Source organism: Rattus norvegicus, chromosome 12, assembly GCF_021556685.1.
Source record: "Rattus norvegicus strain SHRSP/BbbUtx chromosome 12, alternate assembly SHRSP_T2T, whole genome shotgun sequence".
NCBI classification, from domain to species: domain Eukaryota; kingdom Metazoa; phylum Chordata; class Mammalia; order Rodentia; family Muridae; genus Rattus; species Rattus norvegicus.
In genome coordinates, this window is record NC_141545.1 from 38,868,405 (window position 1) to 38,892,162 (window position 23,758).

At 52.5% G+C, this 23,758-nt stretch overlaps 1 protein-coding gene across 2 annotated transcripts in view; it reads right to left on the minus strand.

The window, feature by feature from the left end:
* Positions 1-23,758, minus strand: part of Dnah10 (dynein, axonemal, heavy chain 10) — a 124,059-nt gene that overhangs the window by 1,213 nt on the left and 99,088 nt on the right. For both annotated transcript variants that reach the window (XM_087579736.1, XM_087579735.1), the window contains exons 55-78: positions 23,547-23,744; positions 22,124-22,285; positions 20,932-21,106; positions 20,158-20,339; positions 18,828-18,964; positions 17,477-17,694; positions 17,115-17,336; positions 16,792-16,939; positions 15,422-15,701; positions 14,959-15,188; positions 13,943-14,216; positions 12,388-12,492; positions 11,828-11,982; positions 10,530-10,684; positions 7,346-7,529; positions 6,281-6,481; positions 5,867-6,076; positions 5,648-5,743; positions 4,873-5,044; positions 4,376-4,507; positions 4,016-4,227; positions 3,755-3,922; positions 1,871-2,051; positions 219-364 (exon numbers count right to left, since the gene is read on the minus strand). In XM_087579736.1, the coding sequence (XP_087435862.1) occupies positions 219-364; positions 1,871-2,051; positions 3,755-3,922; positions 4,016-4,227; positions 4,376-4,507; positions 4,873-5,044; positions 5,648-5,743; positions 5,867-6,076; positions 6,281-6,481; positions 7,346-7,529; positions 10,530-10,684; positions 11,828-11,982; positions 12,388-12,492; positions 13,943-14,216; positions 14,959-15,188; positions 15,422-15,701; positions 16,792-16,939; positions 17,115-17,336; positions 17,477-17,694; positions 18,828-18,964; positions 20,158-20,339; positions 20,932-21,106; positions 22,124-22,285; positions 23,547-23,744 (4,343 nt within the window). The remainder of the gene's footprint in view (positions 1-218; positions 365-1,870; positions 2,052-3,754; positions 3,923-4,015; positions 4,228-4,375; positions 4,508-4,872; positions 5,045-5,647; positions 5,744-5,866; positions 6,077-6,280; positions 6,482-7,345; positions 7,530-10,529; positions 10,685-11,827; positions 11,983-12,387; positions 12,493-13,942; positions 14,217-14,958; positions 15,189-15,421; positions 15,702-16,791; positions 16,940-17,114; positions 17,337-17,476; positions 17,695-18,827; positions 18,965-20,157; positions 20,340-20,931; positions 21,107-22,123; positions 22,286-23,546; positions 23,745-23,758) is intronic.

Genomic DNA, 23,758 nt, shown 5'->3' on the forward strand with positions numbered 1-23,758 from the left:
TATGGACCCTAAATGAAGCCACTGTAACTCATTAGTGTGCCCCAAATCTCCTAATTTCCCTGGGTCTCTACCACAGGCTCTGAGCTTGGACCCTTGTGGATGTTGGGTACCCATATGCATATCAGAGTTTTCCCCTGTACTGGCCCAGAGCTTAACCTCCAAGATTTCCCTAGCTTTGAGAGGAGAGAAGGCACCATGGGACCAGGGAAGAAACTCACCTGTAACTTCAGGCGATGACCTTCAATGGGGATGATCTTCAGGATGGGCAAGTCCACAACCAGCACCTTGGGCTTGCTCTTGACAAGACACCCTCTCTCTATGTCCCAGTCAGCACCTTCCAGGTAGAGCCCAGAGACAAAGCACCCTGGGTGTGACAAGAGAATGCATCTGTGTCCTGCTGAGTGGCTGCTACTCTCAGGTGTGCACAGAGGACACATGCAAAGACCACTGAGGGGGGCCTCCCACCCCTGAACTCAACCCTGCCCCGCTTCCCAAGGAAAATAGCTAGTCAGGAGACAAAAGACTCTAAGGAGGTGGGTCCTCATGGGCACCTCTTGCCCTGGAGTCTGGCGTCAGGGCACACAGCTCACTCAGAACCAGCACATAGCGTCCTCTGAGCCAAAGGCAAGTCCAAGAGGAGTATGAACTCTGGCAGGCAGAAACCCCAAAGCCGAGAGCACCAACACTTCCTGGTGATCTAGTGGTTAGGATTGAGGGCCCTCGCCAAAAGCAAAACCTATCCACCTGTCCCCAACCAGAATGGTAGTTGGATGGTAGAACCTATCTGAGGACTCCTGAGACTTGCCCAGTAATCCACTCTCCCTAAACACCCATAAAGGACCTTCTGTTCTTTGCACTCCTGTGTGCTCTAGCCAGGGAAACCAAGTTTTCTGCTAGAACACGCAGAGTCCTGCTGGAGGGGCTGAAATCGGCACGTTCTAGCAGCCATGACCCATGGGCAGAGGACAGGGGTGGCTACAGTTCAGCCCAAAACTTAAAAGCAGACCTTCTTAAAACAGTATGAGGTTTTTGTTTTTCATGTTTTTTTTCCCCCAATTACTCACTTTACATCCTGATCAAAGTCCCCCCTCCCTCCTCTCCTCCCAGTACTTTACAAACCCCTCCCTCCATTACCCAGTCTCCTTGGGAGAGTCAGAGCCAGAGGGGTTGACTAACCTGGGCCCATGGGAGCTCAGAGACGGAACCAGCAATCAAAGCATGCAGGGGCTGGACCTAGGCCCACTACACATCTGTAGCAGATGTGCAGTTTGGTCTTTGCAACGGTCTCTGACTTGCCTATCTTTGGATCCCTTTCCCCTAACTGGACTGCCTGTTTGGGCCTCAGAGGGAGAGGATGTGCTTAGATTATTAAACAGATTGTGCAGTTCTCAAATGGGAACTTTGTAATTGATAGCGGTCCTGTCACAATGTCAAAAGGTTGGGCGTGCCTGAGGCAACAGGCCAGCTAGCCTATGTGCTCTCTGGCTCCCACACCCCTGCCCCTCAGGAATCACAGGGAAGCCAGAGATCTCACTGAAAACTTTTTTTTCTTTTTTTCTATTTTTCGGAGCTGGGGACCAAACCCAGGGCCTTGGCAAGCGCTCTACCACTGAGCTAAATCCCCAACCCCACTGAAAACTCTCTTGACCCAGGAACCCACTTGCCACAAACTAGCTGGGCCTCCCGGACATCCACCTGCCCCGTGACTGCTAATCTCCAATGAGAAACTCTGCTCTCTGAGATGCCAGAGGAAGCACTGTAGGCCACAGCCCTGCTTAAAAGCAAGACAGAAAACATGACACTTCAATTTGGGAATGATTCTGGAAGGGAAGCCCCAAATGGGGACCAAGATACACGACATTTACTATACCTTGCCCCGCACGCTCATTTACTTCATCGGCATCTTGGAACTTGGTCACTTGTGTGAACAAGGTGGACCGGTCCAGTGGCCAGCCATTCCTCCGGCATGTGGCCTGCACTAGGGCTGTGAGATAGGACTCTGGGATGTGCAGCCCTGAGAGCCACATCACACTGGGCTCGCTCTCCGTGACCTGGAAAGTAGGCAAGGTGTGGGGGCTTAGGCTGTGACACTAGGTTCAAAGATGATAAAAATACCTGATTTCCCATGGTGACAACTGTTGGTATTAGGTCAGTTTGATTCCCCATGGAGAGACAGCTGACCACCAAACTCCAGGTGGAACAATTTAGGGAGAGACCATGGTCATTAAAGTACTTGCCACACAAATGTGGGGACCTGACTTCGCTCCTCAGAACCCACACTGAAAACACCAGCCTGTAACCCCAGTGTTGAGGCAGCAGAGACATCTGGTGTGCCCTGACCAGCCAGCACAATCAGAGCCTCTCGTCCTAATGAGAAACTCGCTTTCAACAAACGGAGTCATCGTTTGTAAGGAATTACACTCGTGCACACGCCCACATGCACTCAGAAATACACACACCCATAAAAGTACCAGATCAAACCTCCCATTGTTTTTCTCAAGTGGAGAATTACAAAGCCCAGAAGCGACCAAAGACAAGACTTGGCTGCACACAAACTTAAGGCCCTTCCATTGAAACACACACACACACACACACACACACACACACACACACACACACACACACACACACACACCCCATATCATCATCCAATCCAAGTAAATGGCTCCCAGCAGGGAAGAGTCTGTGTATCAAGGGTTACTTTCTGTCTTGCGCAGAGAGCTCTTTAAAAAAAAAAAAAATCAATGAAAAGGCCTGGGGAGACGGTTCAATGGGTAAAGCCGCACACAAGCCTGAGGACCTGGGTTTGGATCCCTAGAAACTATGGAACGCTGGGTGTACCCGCATCCATCTGTAAACCTAGTGCCCCCTACAGTGAGATGGGAGACAGGGCAAGAGGATGGTCAGAAGCTCACGGGCCAGGTAGCCTGCAGGGTGCATCAGCGAACGGGAGACCCTGTCTCAAATAAGGCGGAAGGCAAGGACTGATTCCCAAAAGTTGTCCTCTGACCTCCATATATGAACTGTACACACACACATTTAAAAAAAAATCAATGTAAAAAGATGGGGCCTTCCACCGAAAGGAAACAGACATAAACGATGGTCCACAGAAAATACAAGATGTCTTTAAGCCTACGAAACGCCCTCCACACTACCTTCATTAAAGAGATGCAGGGCAAAACCAATCAGAGGTTCCATTAGCAAAGGCTCCAAACTCAAAGACCACGGAGATGTGAAGACAAGAACAAACACGGTCTCCGCGTATCACAGCTTCAACTTTCCAGAGGACTCAAGGCTTTAGCTCACACCCGTAATCCCGACACTTGGGGGGCTGAGGCAGCAGGATTGTTCCCAGTTCAAGGTCAGCCTGGGCTACAGAGTTAGAGGCTACCTCATAGTTAACGAGTAAATCAAATGCACGTGTGCTCTAGGCATACCCACAGGCTGCATTCAGGGACAGGGACCACGGTGCTCTTTGTGGCGCACAGGTGCATAGTCGCTGCCTGAATGTCACCCAGAGGAGGAAGGATAAAGACCCTGAAAAGAATGAGCTAGAACAAGCGTCAAGACATGTTCAGAAGAAATCATCACAGGAGCAAGTCAGACTCCCAAAGGCATTCCGGGCACAAGACTGGCCCCGTGGCAACTGAAGGGTTATTCCTGGCACCCCCAAAATACATTCGCAGGGGTCAACGCTGGGAACCAGGTGCGGGGAGGTGGCCAGGGACAAACCCACAGTGGCCCCGGCGCTTACCCACAGGGTGTACTGGTTGAACCGCCGCAGGAAGTAGACCATCCAGTTTCCGAGGGTCTTCAGGGTGTCAGGGGCGAGCTTCCTCCAGATGTGAGGGATGTGCCCGAGGAAGAGAGACCTGGCTACGTCATCCAGCTCATTGCTCATTCCAACTTCCCCAGCCAAGGCCTGTCGGCAGGATGGAGGTTCCTCAGCGAGACTGCGGAGGACCAGGAGCTCCCCGCTCCCTGAGGGACTGCCAAGCCCTGGGCTCACGCTTACCCTCTGGAGCTCAGCGAGAGACCTAGTCATACGAATGACAAGCTTGTTGAAGCGCCCCAGCTCCTGCAGCAGGACCACTGAGGTGGGTGAGATGTTCAGGCCCAGATGCTTCCGAACTTGGTCCAGGTCGAAGATCTTGGGCATCTTGTTCTCAATGTCCTTGGCCACCTGGCCGATGTAGTCATCACGGCTGACGCCGCTGCTGGACTCCCCTGGAAGGATGACATTTTAAGGGACTTCCAGGCTGGCTGCCTAGAAGATGGGACTTCGGAAGTTTCTTCATCCTTCGACAAGCTACCTACATCCACCAGAAGCACCCTCTGCCCCCAACCAAGCTAACGAGGTCCCTGGCAGCCATACCGGTCTGCGGCTGCAGTTCTAGTAGATGGCCCCACATGTCGCGAGCTGCCTGTGTATAATAGCCAATCTCAGCATTGGAATGGAGACCAAACACTTCTGGCGTGTTGGCGAGTGGAAGGGCCTCAATGGCTTCTAGAATCACAGAGAGAGAGAGAGAGAGAGCAGGTTGCATTTGTCCCTGCTACCCAGTCCCCTCCCCAGTCCCCAGAAACAAAAGTAATTCCACTATTCCGTTTTAAAATAAGGGCCCTGCTCCACCTCGCCTGTCCCCAGATGCTGTGTCTGTCAGGCAGATGGCGCAGTGAGCGTCCCAGGGCTGCCCCGCCCTTCCAGGTGAGGTTCCAGCTAGGGAGCAGCACTGAGGGGAGGCAGAGCCCAAAGGATGGCCTCACTCGGCCAGCTCATGAGTCCCCATCATCAGGAGAGGGTGGCTAAGAGCCCAAGCAGATAAAATCTGCAATCTTTTAAAGACCTTCCTCCACCCTAGGATAGCTCACCAACGAATTTATCCTTCACGTCACCCACGGGGATTTTATAGTCCACGTCCTTGTTCCGGAAGAAGTGGAACGGTTGAAAAGTATCGAAAATGAAGTCTCCCAGGTACTCATCCATGTACGTGGTGAGGATGCGCCTGTCGAAGCTGTCGATGGCTCGGCCTCCGTACATGACCTGAGGTCAGAGTGGGCAAGAGCCAGCCAGCTAGACCCACAACCCTACATGGCCTTACAGCTCCAGCCCCCACCATTGCCCGACTCCAGCCTGTCTACTCAAAGAACCTTCTGGGTCAGAGAGGCGAGAGGTGGCTTTATCTATAGACTCATGCTGTGGTCTGAGACTCCCTGAGAACGGAGTCAAGGCACGGAGCAGCCCAAGGAGGGCACCGAATGGATCAGCCACAGACAAGAGCTAGGACATGAGCTGTCAGTCCTTATACATTGCAGAACTCTCGAATCTAGAAGCTTTTCCATGAGTTCTGCGAGAGTCATGGTACCCATGCTCCAAGAAGACCGCAAGGTTCCCTGGATGTGCTCAGTGCATTGGCGGGAGGGGAGCTGCCTGGAGAAGACTAGCAGGGGGCCTGGGGCCCTACAAGCAACCTCCCTGGCAATAGAGTTTGTCTCAGAACAACGGTGAGGAGGCGAACGTATTTTTCAGGGATCTTAGAGTGGTAAGGGGTGGGCGGGGGCAGGAGCAAGGACTGTCCCAAGAGCTCAGAGGATGGCTGTCTCGGTCCCAGACCCCAGCCCTCATGAGGTTCCCAGTCACCATTACCTCTCCAATAAGGTACTTGAGGCTGCCCCACGGAATGCGAGGGTCGTGCTGCTGGAAGGCTTTCGTTAAATATGTGTTTAGGATTTCCATGCAGACCTTAAGAGAGGAGGAACAGTTGTGGTTAACAGCTATTCACAGCCTGAAACTGGTGAACTGAGAAGGCAGGTACGGAAGTCAGCCAGCTTGGGGGGCACCGGCCGGACAAGTCGCCATGCTCACCTGGAAGTCAGACTCATTGAAATCGTAGTACACGTTCCAGCCGATCTTGCCAAACTTCCTCCTCTCCTGTACCACGGCGTGGAAGAAGGCCAGCACGTAGACCAGGGGCTTGAAGGCGGTATGGGGACACTGCTCCAGCATATCGTGGGAGATCTTGAAATAGGTCGCCCTCATGTTCAGTTTGAGCCCGTTCGGCGGCTCCGTGACCACCTGCAGGAGGGCAGAAGAGAGAGACCTGACACAGGCACTCTCAGCTGCTCCCACAACGTTCTCTAGCTGGGATGGGAGACCTAGGCATCAAACACGCCCAAGTTACACAGCCACTTAAGGAGAATGGGATGGGTACTTAGGGCAGCCCCTTCACCCTAGTGCTCTCCGCAGGAGCGACCAGGAGCAGGGCTGAGCAGGGCAGACCTTTAAGGACTTCTGCAGGATTCCAATGGGGAAGCCCTTGGTGGGGTCTGTGGTGAGCCACAGGCGGAAGTCAGGGTGCGGCTTGGTGATCCTCTCCAGGGACTTCTCCAGGTCCTTCAGCCACTTGACCAGGAGGTGGCAGTTCTGTAACATCAGCCACTGTCCACGAGCCACTGCTGTCTCCAGCAGCTGCAGCGCCACCTGCAGGAGGAGGATGGTGTGGTATCCAGGGGCGAACTAGTGTTCCCAAGCCAGGCCAATCCATGCTTCAAGGCAGCCAGAGGGATCCCAGAGCCAAGGTGACCAGAGTTAAGCTGGAAGCCATCCTGAGACAACCTCACTACCACCAGTGACCTCGGGGCCAGTCATAGCTTAAGTGATGAGCCTCCTGCCTCCCTAGCCTCCATGCCCCAAGATCTTTAACTTCCTCAGACCGGAGCAGGCCTGCCTGCAAGAGTCCTGCCCACCCCTCCAGGAAGTAGAACTGGCATGGGATTCAGACGCAAAGGGCCCCCCCGCAGTACAGAGGTGGTCCACATTCCCATCCGGGGAGCAGAGACACCAGCTTCTCCTTCGGTGTTTCCTTGGCTTTAACTAAGGCCTGTGTGGCTCATGTGGAACTGGCTTCCTCCAGTTCTGAGGGTGGTGCCCTGCCCGCCAGTGTCACTTCCTGTCCTGTGCTCTGGTGGAAGCATTTGTCAGAGCTTCACAGATACCTCGCAAAAAAAGTCACGACTGGCAGTCGGCTCCCTCTCGCCCCCAGCTTTCCCTAGTGCTTATGCCCTGTCACAATGAGTTGGCAAATGGCACAGAATGGGACATGGGACAAAGGGCCTCCGAAGGGCCCCCCTAAAATTCCCACGTTTGGCCTCACTAATGGGTTCCTGAGCCACACACCAGGAGTCTAAGACCACTGACCCACATGGAGCCATGGTGACAGAGTTCAGTGGTCACAGGGGGCAGGGAGACCACAGTCAGGCTATCATTGGTGTCACACTGTTTGGTCTAAGCTTTTGTCCCACCCAGGCAGCTCTCCTCACAGCCCACATTGAGCCCACCAGCTACCTTTTCTTGGCCTTGACCCATTGCAAGGAACTTGAGGCGAGTGCCCCCAAAGCCACTCCGCTCAGCCAGCTTCATGAGGTCACTGGCAGGGTCAGAGCCGGGACTCAGGATGAACACAATGGGCGAATTGGGGGTGCTCTGCTCGAAAATGGCCTCAAAGCTGATCATTGGGGGCTGCACATACCTGAGGAAAGGAAGAACGTGAAACCATCTGCGAGACGGCTCCAGGTACCTCCCGACCCTCACCCCACCCCTCAGCATCCAGAACCTTCTGACTATGGCTCTCACGTAGCTCTTCAGACATGTGTCCTGGCCTTTTGAGAATCCTGTTACACACAGAGAGCTGATGATGTCCTCCTCTGTGGCAGGGACCTCTCTGGCTCCCTCGAACTTCGCGTGTTCCCCACATAATACTGGTTTCAACTGGTTGGTATTGAGATGGGTGCTTTGACCTACCCTCCATGTGCACAGGTCTCAGGCACACGTCAACAGCTCTAGGGGCATGTCCCACACTGTCCCTTTCTTTAGGGCTTTCAATAAGTTAAATTATAATTCAGATAGTTTGTCCCCTAAACATACATGCGCTGACCATGTGAACCCTGACATGATGGTATCAAGAGGTTTGCCTGCTAGAAGCAGATCGCCACCCTTGGAAAGAACTAATGAGCTTCTCGTAGGACTGTGGTCCGTCTCACACGATCAGGTGATTGTGAAGTAAGGCTCCGCACAGCACATGAGTGGCCTCTTCTGCAGGTAGCCCTGCCTCTTTCTGCCAGCCTCTTTTTCCTCTGCATCACCCAGCATCCAGTACTTGGTTGTAGTGAGACAGAACAGACCAAGGCAGCCGCCAGTGCAGAAAGAGGAGGAGACTCACAGTTCAGTAGGTCAGAATTTCTATGTCACTCACCACCTACGTCCGCACAGGTATAGAAATAAACTGTCAGGAGGCCATTGGTACTGGGTCCATTTAGCAGAGTAATAGCTGTGGATTTTCCTAGCACCCCATATAGACAGGTCTGTCTATCCACAAGTTCTGGCGGGGGGTGGGGGACACAAAGCTCCACCCCTCCCCGAGGAGCTACTGGCTATGAAAATCTGGAAGGAAGAGAATCAGTTGTCTTCCATGGAAGGCCACATGTCCAAGATGATATGGGAGGCACAAAATGGAATTCAGTGTTTTTTTTTAAATGATAATACAAAGATGGGTAGGTAATGGGTGGGTGTGGGAGGAGAGAACAGTGAATATGGTAAAATGCCCTGTGCCTAATTATCACAAAGAACTAATAAAAGTTAAGAAAAGATAACTTTCCATGGCTGTACTGGCTGGTTTTGCGTGTCAACGTGACACAAGCTGGAGTTATTGCAGAGAAAGGAGCCTCAGTTGAGGAAAGGCCTCCATGAGACCCAGCTGTAAGGCATTTTTCTCAGTTAGTGATCAAGCAGGGAGGACCAGCCCATTGTGGGTGGTGCTGTCCCTGGGCTGGTGGTCTTGGGTTCTATAAGAGAGCAAACTGAGCAAGCCAGCGGGAGCAAGCCAGGAAGTAACATCCCTCCATGGCCTCTGCATCAGCTCCTGCTTCCTGCCCTGCTTGAGTTCCAGTCCTGACTTCCTTTGGTGATGAACAGCAATGTGGAAGTGTGAGCTGAATAAACTCTTTCCTCCCCAACTCGTTTCCTGGTCGTGATGTTTGTGCAGGAATAGAAACCCTGACTAAGACAATGGGCAATGATCTATTTGAAAGAAATTTATGTCTAAAGTCTTTTGTTTTCTTTTTTAAAACATTTGTTTGTTTGTTTGTTTATTTATTCCATGTATGTAAGCACACTGTCACTATCTTCAGACACCAGAAGAGGGCATCAGATCCCACTAAAGATGGCTTTGAGCCACCATGTGGATGCTGGGATTTGAACTCAGGACCTCTGGAAGAGCAGCCAGTGCTCTTAACCACGGAGCCATCTCTCCAGCCCCTCATTTTGTTTTCAAATCTGAATTTCTAGTTTCTTCTGAGGAGATAGAGGACCAGGTCGCTCAGGGACCCTGTTGCCACCCACTATCAGCTGGCAGTCATGCAGGGCAGCTGCCCCAGGTTCAGGACATTAAGTTTTCAGTTGCCACTGAGCCCCTCTCGGCCCCTGCTCCTCATCTCTCCCACAGCTTGCTGGCCATGAAGACAGGAAGGCACATGTGAGCCAGGATGTTAGCTCTCAGACTGGCTCAGTACAAGAGCCACACCATCCCATATGGCAACTACCAGGTAGTCTGAGTTATTGAGCCCTCAGCCTCTGGCTGCTCCCTACTGAGATGCGCTGTGAGTATAAGTCCATCTAAAGCTTTTGAAGAGGCTGGAGAGATGGCTCAGCGGTTAAGAGCACTGACTGCTCTTCTAGAGGTCCCGAGTTCAATTCCCAGTATCGACAAGGTGGCTCACAACCATCTGTAATGAGATCCGATGCCTTTTTCTGGTGTGTCTGAAGACAGAGACAACGTACTCACATACGTAAAATAAATAAATCTTAAAAAAAAAAAGCTTTTAAAGACTGAACACCACACGAGCCTATAAAATAGCTTATAATGTTTTTATACAACTTACAAGAAATGGCAATATTTTTAATACTCTTTAAAATATATATGCTACAGGGTTGGGGATTTAGCTCATTGGTAGAGCGCTTGCCTAGCAAGCTCAAGGCCCTGGGTTCGGTCCCCAGCTCCGGAAAAAAAAAAAGATAAAATAAATATGCTACTTGAAATTAAGGTGCTAGGAAGATGGCCCAGTTGGCAAAAGTGTTTGCCTCACGCACATGAGGACCTGAGTTCAATCCCCAACACCATCCACATAAAAAGCTGGGTATGAATATTTGGAATCCCAGTGCTAAGGAAGCAGAGACAGCCTGGGCTAATCCTTGGTCCTAATTTGAGCTTGGGCTCTGAAGGAATGATACCCAAGGTTGAGCTCTGGCCTTAAAGCGTACATCATACATACAACATGTGCCCACGTGCATGTACCTGTGCTCTCACACATGCACAAATGAATAATTTAAAATACTAGAACACTTTTAAGTTTCCCTTTCTGCTGGAGTGTGGCCCTCTATGTTTGTTTGGGGGTACTGCAGCTTCACATCGGAGGTCAGACTAGGTTAGATCAAGCTAGCCCTGATCCTGGGAGTCTGGGGCAGGGGCACTCACTTTTCTCCCATGGTGAGGGTCACATAGTCAGTCACAGCCCGGTACACCCGGTCCACTCGGAAGCATCGTAAAATAAGCAGTTTCTGGAAAGCAGTGATGTGGTCATCATAGCGCAGGGGGAACGGGAACTGCTCTAGTGAGTCCTTGTCGTACCACTGCGAGAAGCAAAGAGTATTGACTGTGGCATCAGCTCAGAAATGACGCAGGCTACTGTTTGCATATGAAGATGCCAAGTGCCACCGGAAGAGAGGGGAAGATCTGAACTCTCGATCTAGGTGTCATTGTTGACACCGAAAAACACAAGCTGGAAAAAGAAAAACAACAACAACAACAGAAGAGTGAGTAGCAATCACTGTGGGGTTCGGAGGGACATGACATCCAGGAGGCGCCCAGTAAGTAGGTCTAAGGATGGATGGACAGGGGAATGTGTGATGGACAGATGAACAATTGTATGCATGGTTGTATAAATGGATGGATAGATAGATGAACAGATGGATAGATGGATGGATGGACAGACGGACAGACAGATAGAAGGATGGATGGATAGTCAGACAGACAGATGGAAGGATGGATGGATGAACAGATAGATGAATGGATGATAGATGGTTGTATAAATGGATGGATAGATGAATGGATGCATGCATGCAGACATGGATGGATAGTTGTATAATTGGATGAATAGACAGATAAACACATAGGTGGACAGGTAAATGTATAATGGAGGGATGGTCAGATAGGTGGAGAGATGAACAGTTGTACGGGTGGATGTTTAAATGGATACATGGATGGATGGATGGATGGATGGATGGATGGGTGATAGAGGGATAGGTAGACAGAGAAACAGTTGGATTGGTGATAGACAGATGAATTAAAGGACAGACTGGTGGACAGACTTAAATATAGATGATGGGTGAATGAACAGTGGGTAGACGGATGGATAGATGGATGGGTGGTCTGCTGGATGGATGATGGATGGATGGATGGGTAGATGGAGGGTAGATGCATTGGTGATGAAGGAACAGACAGGTTGACAGATGAATGAACAGATGGACAGGGGGCAGCAGAGAGATTAGGGATGGTAGGCACATGAATGGATAGTTGACATGCCCACCCAGCAAAGGGGTGGCTGGTTGTCCCACATAGCTAGCAGGGTCAGTTGAAGAAAAGTGTTATCGAGGCACTCAAGGGCCCTGAGCACAGGGAGTAGCTTCTGGAAGCATTTTCCTGGCAAGGGGAGGCTATGGGTTCAGCGTGGAGACAGAGACAGCTGTTGTCTTGGGGAGAATATACACACTTACCTCCTGCCAGGTAGGGAGATTGTGCTCGATATCAAAGGGAAGATTCCCGAAGATGTCTGAGAACTTCTCTGACAGGAGAATGATATCTTCCCAGCCCTGGTCTGACAGCCAGGTGCACGGCTTCTTCCATTTGCTTTTCTCCAGAGAAATGTTCCCTAGTAACAGGGAGGAGAGGGCGCCAGCCCAGTCAGAGGCTCTCCACGCCCAGCACGCAGACCAGGCACTTCCATGGCTCTTGCTCTGGGAAGAGGTCCCTTTGCCGAGGAGCGAGGAGGCATTGGCTTATGTCAACAGTAAGCCCAGCTGGATAGCTTAGCCAGGCCTCCAGTCTCAACACAGCTCCCGGCAAAGGTGCCCTGGGCCAACCAGGAAGTGTTTCTGAGGCAGAGGTTGTTAAATGACTGGTAGTTCTTGGAAGCCCAGCTTGAAGGGGATTTCGCTACTGGCAACGTTTATGGTGAATGGACACGCATGTCGAGGGTGCTCGTGGATAGGGTGAGGGCATGTCGAGGGTGCTCGTGGATAGGGTGAGGGTGGAAGCCAGCAAGCACATCCATTACCTTTTAGAAAGAAGTCTAGCTCATCCTGGGGGACCCTGCCCTCTGCCTGCTCTATCTTGATGGTCATGTTGAAGGAGAAGAGTAGCTTGTGCTTCTCAAACAGCCCTGCGGAGAGACGGGGATAGAGACCGCGCTTTGGGACTGAGGCCCCACACCCTGCCCGTCAGATCCGAGGAGAATGAAGTGAAAGCCCACATCGCTGAGTGGCTACACTTGGGGCTTTTTTCACCTGAGGACCACAGCTGTCCAGGCACAAAAGGGCAGCCTGCAGTGACAGACGCCTGTGTGTCCCTGGCACGGTGACATCAACCAGAACCACAGGTTTCTAAGTGGAGGGTGTGTATTCAGGGTAGGAGCACCCTCTCCACAAAGCGCCAGAACTCAGTTGCTGGGACAGAGATGTGGAGTTTCCAGAGTACGGAAGTGACGGTCATGCCATTATTTCAAAAAGCACATGACCCACAGAAGCAGCTCATCGGTCACTGGCAGGTTAAGTCCAATCCAAGTGGGGGGGGGGGTGGCAGCACAGACGAAGCCAGAGCGGGTGCTGGCCAGATGGTGATCACATCCCATGGGTTTAGAATAAAAAGTGTTCTTGACAAACAGTGCGTTTGGAGAGTAGAAAACAGTGCCACCATTTTGGAAACCAGTTGGGTAGTCCCTCCAGAAGTCAGAGCCCCGGCATGTGGAACGCATGGATCCAATATCAAAAACAAAACCAAGTGTTCAGGTCGGGAAGGAGTTCAGTGGAAGAATGTTCGCCTGGCACGCACGAGGCTTAGAGTTCCAGTTCTGGGACCAACACACACAGGTGTGTGTGTGGGGGGGGGCGGGGAGAAGAAGGAGGAGGGAGGGAGGAGGGGAGGGGGAGGGAGGGGGAGGGGGAGGGAGGAGGAAGAAGAAGGAGGAGGAAGAGGAGGAGGAGGAGGAAGAGGAGGAGGAGGAGAGGAGGAGGAGAAGGAGAAGGAGGAGGAGGAGGAGGAGGAGGAGGAGGAGGAGGAGGAGGAGGAGGAGGAGGAGGAGAAGAAGAAGAAGAAGAAGAAGACGACGACGCCAGCCAGCACTGTAGCAGTTATTGACAGCCGTACTGCACTAGCCAAACAGCCAAAAAGCCAAAAAGCCGAGAAACAGAGGACAAGTCAGTCCTGAACCAGCTGAATCCTGATACTTGCCACGGCGCAAGCCTCAGTGTTGAGATGTATTAAATGAAGAGGCTAGCTATGAGAATCACATGTTCTGCGACTCCCTTGACAGGAAGTGCCCAGAACAGGTGTGCCCTCAATCAGGAAGCTCTGCAGAGGCTGCTAGGGTGGAGAAGGGAGGGAGAGGTCAAGAAACTGGTGATAGACCAGGGGGTATCCCAGTTTTAGGGCCTCTGTGAACTCTACTAAGCCTGGAGTGGGGTATCTTGTGGGGTGGGATTTGGGGCTGGTGAATCTTATCTCACTAAAGACGTGGTCTAAAAGTTGGCTCTCTGGACACCCCTTCTTAAAGTGAGTGGCCGGCACAGGGCCAGCTAGGTTTCTGTGATCCGAGCCGGGCTCCCTCCCCTCACCGGTGCAGCCATAGTTGTAGATGTTGAAGGTCAACGTGTCCATGATGTTTTTCAGCCGCTTCAAAAGGATGGAGTCAGGTAGTGACTTCTTCAGTGACAGCCCAAAGACCTCCAGGAAGGCGATGAGGGAATACTGGTACATGGAGTTGACCAGCGCCATCTCGGACAGCACGAAGAACAGGATGGCGCCCCGTCTCGCGGCCGGCCGGTAGCCATCCCGCAGCCGATCAATGTCCAGGGCTGTCTTTTCTGCCAGCTTCAGCTTCTCTGAAACCTGCAGAAGGACCTCAGTTACCATGGAAATGGGGGGGGGTGCGCAACGACAACAGCCTAGACGGCCTGGGGTGTAGGGGCTGGACTGTGGGGCATAAAAGGAACTATGACATGCTCCCTGAAGTCCCCAGACCCTGCAGGGACCTTGAACTTGAGGGATATCAGGCCATGTCCTCTCATGCAGAAACTGGAAGAACATGGAGTCGACTGAACATAGGCCCAGCACAGAGATGGGTCCTGGATCCAGCCTCACCTGAAGCCACATCAGTACAGTCTCCGCCTTTTGAACTAACTTCCCTTTTTATTTAAAGTAGGCATGGCTGGGCTTCACCATGACTCTCAATTCCAGAAGGTTGCCTTGCTGTACAGGAGAGCTTCCCCCCTACACCAGCATGGCCCTTCCTTTTTTTTTTTTAACATTTCTTTTACATGTGTAAGTATTTTGCATGCATGTACATACATACACCACATGCATGCCTGATGCCTTTGGGGGCCGTAAGAGGGTATTGGAGACCCTGGAACTGGAACTAGAGGGTTGCGAGCTGCGATGTGGGTGCTGGGAACCCAACTCAGGTCCTCTGCAAGAGTAGCCAGTGCCCCTAACTACTGAGCCGTCCCTCTAGCCCCGAAGTGGCCTTTTCTTTTTGTCAGGTGAGAAAAGGTTGATTCAATGCTCCTGTCTGAGGCTGCTCTCCCAGACTCAGGGTGACAGGGCCCCTTCCCGCCTGCACGGAGGTGCCCACCTCTGTGGCCTTGGACTTGGTCTCTTCCAGGGTCTGCACCAGCTCCACATTATCCAGCATGTTCCCTGTGGACGTAGCCAGCTCCCGCAGGAGTGAGTCCTCAAGGTCCTTGAGCAGGTTCTTGTTCTCGCTGGTCTCTTGGATGAGGTGCTCCCTCTGCTCCTCCAGCTCACGCCTCTCATAGGCCACCAGCACACTCAGCAGCTGGTCCTCCAGACCCTTCAGAGTGACTGAAAGGATAAAGGACCCTCTATCGCTTACCTGGAGTCCAGGCTAGGCATACCCAGACACCTGCAGCTCACTGCATCCCAAAGTCCCCAGTCCCTACACATTAAGAACTGAGTGACCAGCAAAAACAGCTTCTACGGAAAGACCGGGACACCACTAGGAAACAAGGTGCCCATGAAGCCTCACTTTCAAGATGGGGTCTTGGATGTTTGCAGCCAGATCTGTCCTTTCTTACCAGTATAGTTGATGACCATGGCCTTCCCAAACACCGATGGGGAGTATCTAGGGTTGGCCAGCTTGGTGTTGAGATAGAGCCGGAAGTTGGAGTCATAGTCAACTTCCTTGTCCCCCAGGATGATGAACTGGCGGCCTTGGGAAATCTTGATGTTCTTCTCCAGAACATTGTCAATCACAGGGTCGATGTACTCGTCCACGTCATGGAATAGGAAGGGCGTCCCATACTTTATGGACATCTCTAGCTGCTTGAGGAAGTCGGGGTCATTGAAGGAAGCAACCTGCAGGCAAGAGGCAGGAGCTGGGATATGTGCCACGCCTAATGAGGCCTTGCGAGTGAGTGAGAGGGAGCGCGCGCTCTGCAGAACAGTAGGAGCCAGAGATAGGAGAGTCAAGCGGGAAACAAGAGTCAGAGAAGCAAGCACAGGACCAAACTCGAGACCACTAATTTGGCAGCTTGGCAAAAGCTGGAGTCCCAACAATCCCACTCTTGGTGTGTGCCCTGGAGGACCATGAATGTGGACACAGATAGGGCTGGTGACGTGGCTCGGTGAGTAAAGGCCATGCAAGCCTGAGTTTGATCCCTAGAATTCACATGGTAGATGGAGAGAGTCAGCTCCATAAAGTTCTCCTCTGACTGCACATGCATGACCCACCCCTCACAAACAACATGCATGAAAAAGAAGTGTGTATGCAGATGTTCACAGCAACACCATAAAGTGGGAACAACCCTGTTCTTCAACTGATGGTGGAGCAATAAAATGTGGTATGTCCATACAAAGGAAAATTACACAGCCATGAAGAAGACAGAGAGGCTGGGACAAAGCACCTACACCTGCTACATCATTGAACCTCTACAACATAAAAGAAGCCAATCACAAACGATTCAAAACTAAATGGTCCTATCCATAGGAGATATCTAGAGTAGGCAAAGCCATGGAGACAGAAACTATATTAGCAGTTGCCAATGGCCGGGCAACAATCACTAAAGGAAACATCATTGTTCTTGGTTGGGATGGGGATGGGGGTAACAAATATTCTACACTGACTCTGTTAACTGTTATAGGACTGCAAATACTCTTAAAAAGCCACAGTGTTGTCTGCTTTGAATGACTGAGAGGCTTGCTAAGTGGGTCCCATCCAAATGAAGCTGTCACCTTAGCCTCCCCTCCTCAACCCAGATACACACAACAGAGCTTCCTGGGCCACACTAAGCCCTGTTCTGGGCAGAGAGGAATAAAGACAGAAGGTATGGTCTTTGTCAAAAAGGTGCTTTCATCTTGAGCCCCCAAGCAGAGGAAGGGGCTGCTCTGTCCTCAGGTGGGGTTCAGGATGGAGCATAGAGCAGGACTCTAGGCAGGGGGGCCGTACCCGTAGATTGTTCCTCTCCTCCTTTCTTTTGATCCAGTTGAGGGCCTGCTGCTGGGGGTCGATGCAGAGCGGGAAGCGACTGGCCCGGGTTGTAAGGATGCCGTTCTGAACCGAGAGCTCATCAGGGGGAAGGCCCTGGGAGCCCCACCTGCGAGGGACAACCACGAGCTGATGAACTTACCCCACCAAGCTGTGACCCCAACGTTGCAGGTCACAGGGTCAGCCTTCTAGAACAATGTGTAACCTTGCTCAGGGATGACTGTGCTTCAGACCCCCATCCCCAGGTGATGCCCAGGCAGAATCCTCTGGGCTCGGTGTGGTACCTGCTGATCTCAACATCATCTGTGAGGAGGTTCTCCAGTCGGAAAGGCTGACTCAGGGGAATGTCTCGATCCAAGATGTCGTTCCTCCACTCCTGGTTGACCATCGCATCACGAAACTCCCAGGTGAAGGCGCCCTCATAGCTCAAGAAGGCTGCACAGAGCAAGCAATCACCTAGCAGCTTCACCCGCCGGTGCATTAGCTCATCCAGGTCGTTCAGCCACCTGCATGGGACAGGGAGGCCACCGTGAGCTGCTCCCTCCTGGCCTTGACCAATGGGAACCCGCTTCCCATAGTGCTTTGGAGTGTGGGATCTGTTTGTGTAGATCATGGCTCCCCTCATGAAGTGGGTGATGCCCCTCACCTGACATTTTCTGAGCCCAGACCAGAAATGAGTTTGTCCGCTGCGATCAGCCGCCTCTCCATGATCTCTGCCTCCTCCTGCAGCTTCTGTTTCTCCAAGATGGCGGCCTCATACTTGGCTCCCAAAGCCTCCAGTTCCTTTTGGATTGCCGCCAGCTCGTTCTGGATCCTCTCTAGCTCCCGTTTGGTTAGAAAGAAATTCCGCTCCAGCCTGGCCACCTGTGGGAAGACAGTGAGCGGATGGCCCAGCCATCTCCACCTACATCTGGGGTTCTCAACCTAAGGCCGAGACCCTTTCAGACAGTTCCGCATGTTGTGGTGACCCCCATCCATGAAATTATTCTCTTTGCTACGTTGTAACTGTAGCTTTGCTTCTGTTAGGAATCCCAATGTAAATATCTGGCCTCTGTGAAAGGGTCATTTGACCCCCAAAGGAGTCTTGAGAACTGCTGACCTACATGAAGACAGTGAGTAGTGAAGGGTTTCTTTCCCAAGGGTGTTGATATTGTGTTCTGTACATGGTGGGGCCACCATCAAGACACATATCTTTGGGGTGTGTGTGTGTGTGTGTGTGTGTGTGTGTGTGTGTGCGTGTGTGTTAGGGGGTTACAGGATTACATGGCTAACCTAACCTTTCCCATGGGTGCTAGGAATCTGAACCCAGGTTCCCATCTCCCTCAGCAGGGACTCTGGCCACTGAACAGGTCCCCCACCCCCACCCCAGTGCATCAGGTGGCTTCTCTTCTGAGCCACTCGAAGCTGTAAGAGCTCGTCCTCACGTTAGGAAAAAAAAATACCCTGCCCCTAAAATAGCAGACATCTCGGGTTTGTGTCCTGACATCACAGAGAGGCAGCTTGGTGGTTTTTAGTCAAAAGTTCAAGAGAATGGCTTCCAGACAATTTAGATTCTAGTGGGAATCTCGGAAGATGATAGAATTCAACTGTTCCCTTTGAAACGATTTCAGTCCAGTTGTTCACTATGGGGCTGACCACGCCTGCAAAGGGGTCATGTGACAATGGCTGGACATACTCCTGAGTGGGGACAATAGGCATCTACTAGACAGAGACAGGGATTTTCACTTGATGTCCCCAGCAGGAGGGAGAAGCCAGCCCTACAGCCAACAGTGCTACCAAGGTTAAGCCGCCCTCTCGGCTTGGGGTGTGGCTGCGGCCATCTTTACACTGTGCACACAGGCCTCAGCCCTGCCTGTCCACATGCCGTGTGAGAGGCTACGTGAGAGACACCAGTGACCAGGCTCCTAGTCTTTAGGAGGTTTCGGGTCAGAAGCTGCCAGCGTTTTTCAGCAACATTATGGACACTTGAACTCTGACCCCAGGGCAGCGAGGCTCACCTTGTCTCTTTTGGGCTTGATCTCCCGAAACACATCGCAGTAGCCCATGACGGCCTCCACGAACTTCAGCATCCCCAGCCCTGCCTTGCTCACGGCCTCCATCTCTTCGATTGTGGTGTTAAGAGTCTTCAGGAGGCCTGGGGGTGCAAACACAGTGATGTCAAGCTCCCTCCCAAGGTGGAGAAAACTGGAGACACGCTGCCTATGGGCAGAGGGAGCCTTCAGGGGTGCCCGCGCCTCAGGGGCCTGCAGTGTGGAGGTGAAGGTGGGTAAGCAGGGTAAACTGCTGCCACCTGGGACTCCCTGTGACCTCACGTGACCCCGAGGCTCTACGGGACACCCTCCAAGCTCTGGAGACAGGAGCAGTCAGGCGGCTCAGACAAGCAGCCGAGTGCAATTCAGAGCTATGGTGGGTCTTGGGGTTGATTCCCCTGTCACCCCCAACAGTGCCCTGGTACAGGGGAACTTGGTATTTCACAGTATCATTAGTGCCTGTGTTTCACTTATGGGACTGTGCATGTGTGGGCATGCGTGTGTGAGAGCATGTGTGAGCATACCACGGTGCACTCGTGGAGGGAGGTCAGATGACAGTTTTATGGATGTCAGTTCTCTCTATTTGTATCTGGCTTCTATGGATCTAATTCAGGTCACCAGGCATTATGAACACACACCTTTACCTGCTGAGCTATCTGGCCAAATGCCCTCTCCTCTCCTCCCCTCCTCTCCCCCTTCCTTGCCCCTTCCCCTCCCTTCCTTCCATTCTTAGGACAAGGCCTCACATAGTCCAACCTGACCTGAACTCACTATGTTGCTGATGCCCTTGAACTCCTGATCCTCCCGCCTCCACCCACAAAGTTCTGGGGTTGCAGGTGGCAACCGCCACATTACCAGGCGCTCTACCAGTGGAGCTGTCCTCTGACACACTCAGGGATAAGGCTCCACACAGCTCTGACAATATGGTCTGGGAGGACTTCCTGGCGGGGAACCTGGGCATTCTCTGGCCAGAGACATACCCTGTTGACTGCAGATGACACACCCTCCCCCTGCATGGTCCCCAGGTTCCTACGGAGGTTGGTAAGAGCCACAGAGGGAAACTGCTGAGCCACACAGAAGTTGGAGGCAGGGCCAGGTTCCCATCAATTCTTGTTTCTCTGCCAGGGAGAGGCCAGACCCACTGCCCAGCTGACTGCGTGTGCACAATGGCAGCTGCCTCTGTCCCTGCATCACCGAGGAGAGCTGGACAGCCATGGTCCTGCTTGGCTGTCACCTACACAGCTAAGGTGGCACCCCAGTCTCAGCCCTCGCCTGGGCCCTCCCAGCCCCCACTCGCCTTTGATGTTCTTTACTTGACCCTGGGTGATAGAGTCAAAGTCGAGCTCCATCAGGGACCGCAGGAAGTTGGGGTCGGACATCATGCCCTTGGCAGTTTTCCAGTTGAGCTCCTTGTAGCCTTTCATGATGAGAATGCACTCGCAGACCGTCTGCACTTGCTTTGGAGGCTTCGCGAATGACCTGGGGGGCAAGAGGGCCTGTGTTCAGAGTGAGAGGGGCCAGGACCTAGCCAGAATTCTCGGGGGTTGGCGGGGAGAAGAAGAGGCAGGCACAAGGGCTCCCTGGAGGTCACTGCCTGGAATTAGAGGATACCTAGTTCTCTAGAGGGAGGGAGATGGACCAGGAAGGGTCTCATGTGATAGCCCCACACCAGGCTCCTGGAAGCCATCAGGAAACAGAGACATGACGGTAGCCGTTAAAACGTAGACAGATACCGTAGGATATACAGGCAGCCTTCACGCTCCAGACCCTGCAGTCAGAACCTTGTAAGGGTGGTTGCTTTGATCCTATCTTTAAACTCTCTGGCTTGGGGCTAACTAGATGGCCCAGTGGTTAGAAACACTATCTGCTCTTTCATGGGACTCAGGTTCAGTTTGCATCACCCTCACAATGGCTTACAACTGTCCTCCCGTTCTGAAGCCTAGACTCCCTTGGTGCTACTGCCTGGCCTCAGGGGCCTCTCTTCGCTATTGGTAAAGGGACTGGGGATGAGCACGAGGCAGGCCCTGAGAGCCCCGGGGATGCAGGCAGGAGCAAAGGTGGGAGTTGGTACCTGATTTCAGTCACGTCTGACTTGTCCAGTTTCTGCAGCTCCAGTTTGGCGGCCTCCAGGATGGGCATGACCTCAGCCAGCGCCGTCTCGGCCTCGGCCTTCTCTACAGCGATGATCTTGTTCTGCTCTTCAATCTCTATGGCCTTCTCCTCTGCCAGCTTCTTCTTCTCCTCAGCTGCAAGGGAGGGGAGGGGCTGGTGAGATGCTGGGATGCTGCAAACGGAGCCTAAGCCGTGTGGGAACCTCAAAGCCAGGCATGGCCACGGACTGGGGAGTGACTGGGCTGGCCGGGGGCTCTGGCCAATTCAATGGCCTCAGAAGTTCATAGAGATCCTATAAGGCATTTCCTGCTGTGTCCTACCAACTTCATCCCATGTCTGCCCCATCTGCCTGGACACTGCTGGCCAACGACCTACGGTGGCCTTCCGACTTCAGATGACTGAAATGGATCTGTCTGTCTCCCACTGTCTACCCTCTTCCTCTGCCTTTAAAAAAAACTTTCAACATTTGATTTACTTGTGCTTATATGCCACAGAATCTATTCTCTCCTACCATGTGGGTCCCAGGATCGAACTTAGGTCATAAGGATTGGCAGCAAGCCCCTTTCCCACTGAGCCGCCTCATTGGCCCTTTCTCCCTTTGTCTCCCACCCCCACCCCCTACTTCTCTAGCCCCCCTTCCTTTCTGTACTCAGTCAGGCCCAGCCCTAGAGATGCCCCATCTAGGGAGCACTGCCCTTCTCTGTGACTTCCCTGCACCATTCTCTCTGCTGGTGATACCAGACACAGCCTGACTCTACTTTGTCACTGGCTTGTACCCTGGCTGGCTGCCTCTAAGTCACGGGCATTTCCTATAGCAAGAGCTCAGAGATGACAGGGAATGTAAGAGGGCAGGACAGTGGCCCCTGGGGCTCACAGCCACTAGAGCCTCAAAGTGAGACCTTATTGGATGCCATGCCTCACACTGGATTTGTGTGTTGAATTATCACAGTGCTTCCTATTGAGTAGGCAAAAACATTAAAAATAGCAAAATGTTTAAAAATTAAACAGAGACGTTCAGGGAGGGTGTCCTGTGACTGTGAGGGCTCTTAAGGCTTGCTGTTAATGACTGCCTGCAGAGCTGATCTCTCAGTAGAGTCTTGGGAGTTCCAGACCCTCAGGCACAGGCCTGGTGGCCCACCCGGGGCATTCACCTATGGCTGTGTTGGTGGCAATTTCCTCCAGCAGGGTCTCACAGGCAGCCGACTTCTCGGCCAGGACAATCTTCTGCTCTGCCAACTTCTGGTTCAGCTCGTCCAGCTGGATGGTGGCCTCCTTTAGCTTGTCCAGCCCACCCTCCAGACGCTTGCACTGTGCTGGAGGCAGACAGTGCATGGTCAGTGGCTTAGGCTCCAGGGCAGGACCTTGCATTAGCCTCTCTGGGACCCATCCGACAAGAGGAGAAGAGCTCACTTTTATAAGATGACATAGCCCCGTTCTAGCTTCCAGGCTGCCTGGCATTTGCTAGCAGGAACAGACTAGTAAAAACCAGTGTGCCTTTTTTTTTGTTTGTTTTGTTTTGGTTTTTGTTTTTCCAGACAGGGTTTCTCTGTGTAGCCCTGGCTGTCCTGGAACTCACTTTGTAAACCAGGCTGGCCTCAAACTAGAGATCTGCCTGCCTCTGTCTCCTGAGTGCTGGGATTTAAGGCCTGGGCTGCCACCATGCTGGTAACAGTGTATCTCTTAGCCAGCAGCTACAGAGAGCCCTTCCTAAACAGCCCTTTTCTAGCAGAGCACATTAGGGACCAGGGGACATCCAGGGCAAAGAAAACCAGCTATGAAAGCACAGGGCCACAAGGAACTAAAATCATGCAGTGTCCCACCCACAGGGATGACCTGTCCATAAATGCAAAAGCCAGATCTGCTCTATTTTGCCCCAAACATAAGAATGCCAGGCCTTGAGCTGTCCATGCCTGTCATCGTTTGTATGCTTGGCCCGGGGAGAGGCTCTATTTGAAGGTGCAGTCTTGTTGGGGTAGGTGTAGCCTTGTTGGGGTAGGTGTGGCTTTATTGGAGGTGTAGCCTTGTTGGAGGAGGTGTGGCCTTGTTGGAGGAGGTGTGGCCTTATTGGAATAAGTGTGGCCCTGTTGGAAAATGTATAGCCTTGTTGGAGGGGGTGGGCCATGTTAGAATAGGTGTCGCCTTGTTGAAGGAGGTGTGGCCTTATTGGAATAAGTGTGGCCCTGTTGGAAAATGTATAGCCTTGTTGGAGGGGGTGGGCCATGTTAGAATAGGTGTCGCCTTGTTGAAGGAGCTGTGTCACTGTGGGTGTGGGCTGTAAGACCCTCACCCTAGCTGCCTGGAAGCCAGTATTCTGCTAGCAGCCTTCAGCTGAAGACGGAGAACTCTCAGCTCCTCTTGCACCATGCCTGCCTGGATGCTGCCATGTTCCCCACTTTGATGATAGTGGACTGAACCTCTGAACCTGTAAGCCAGCCCCAATTAAATGTTGTCCTTGTAAGAGTTGCCTTGGTCATGGTGTCTGTTCACAGCAGTAAAACCCTAAGACAATGCCATAGCGCCCCACCTCCACACCCCCTGCCCTGCCCTGCCCTGCCCCCACCTCTCCCTGCTCACCAATGTTGTACTGGGTTTTCTCATCTAGCAGCTTGGAGTAGGTGTTGATGAAGTCCAGGTAGTTCTTAGGGGTCACATAGTTGCTGCGCCTCAGCTTCTGCTGGAACTGCTTGCTGAACTCACCCACTGACTGGTGGACCAAAACCACGTGCTCCACGAGGTCTTCCAGTTTCTCACTGGGAATCATGGAGTTATTCCCTGTGGTGGAAGGA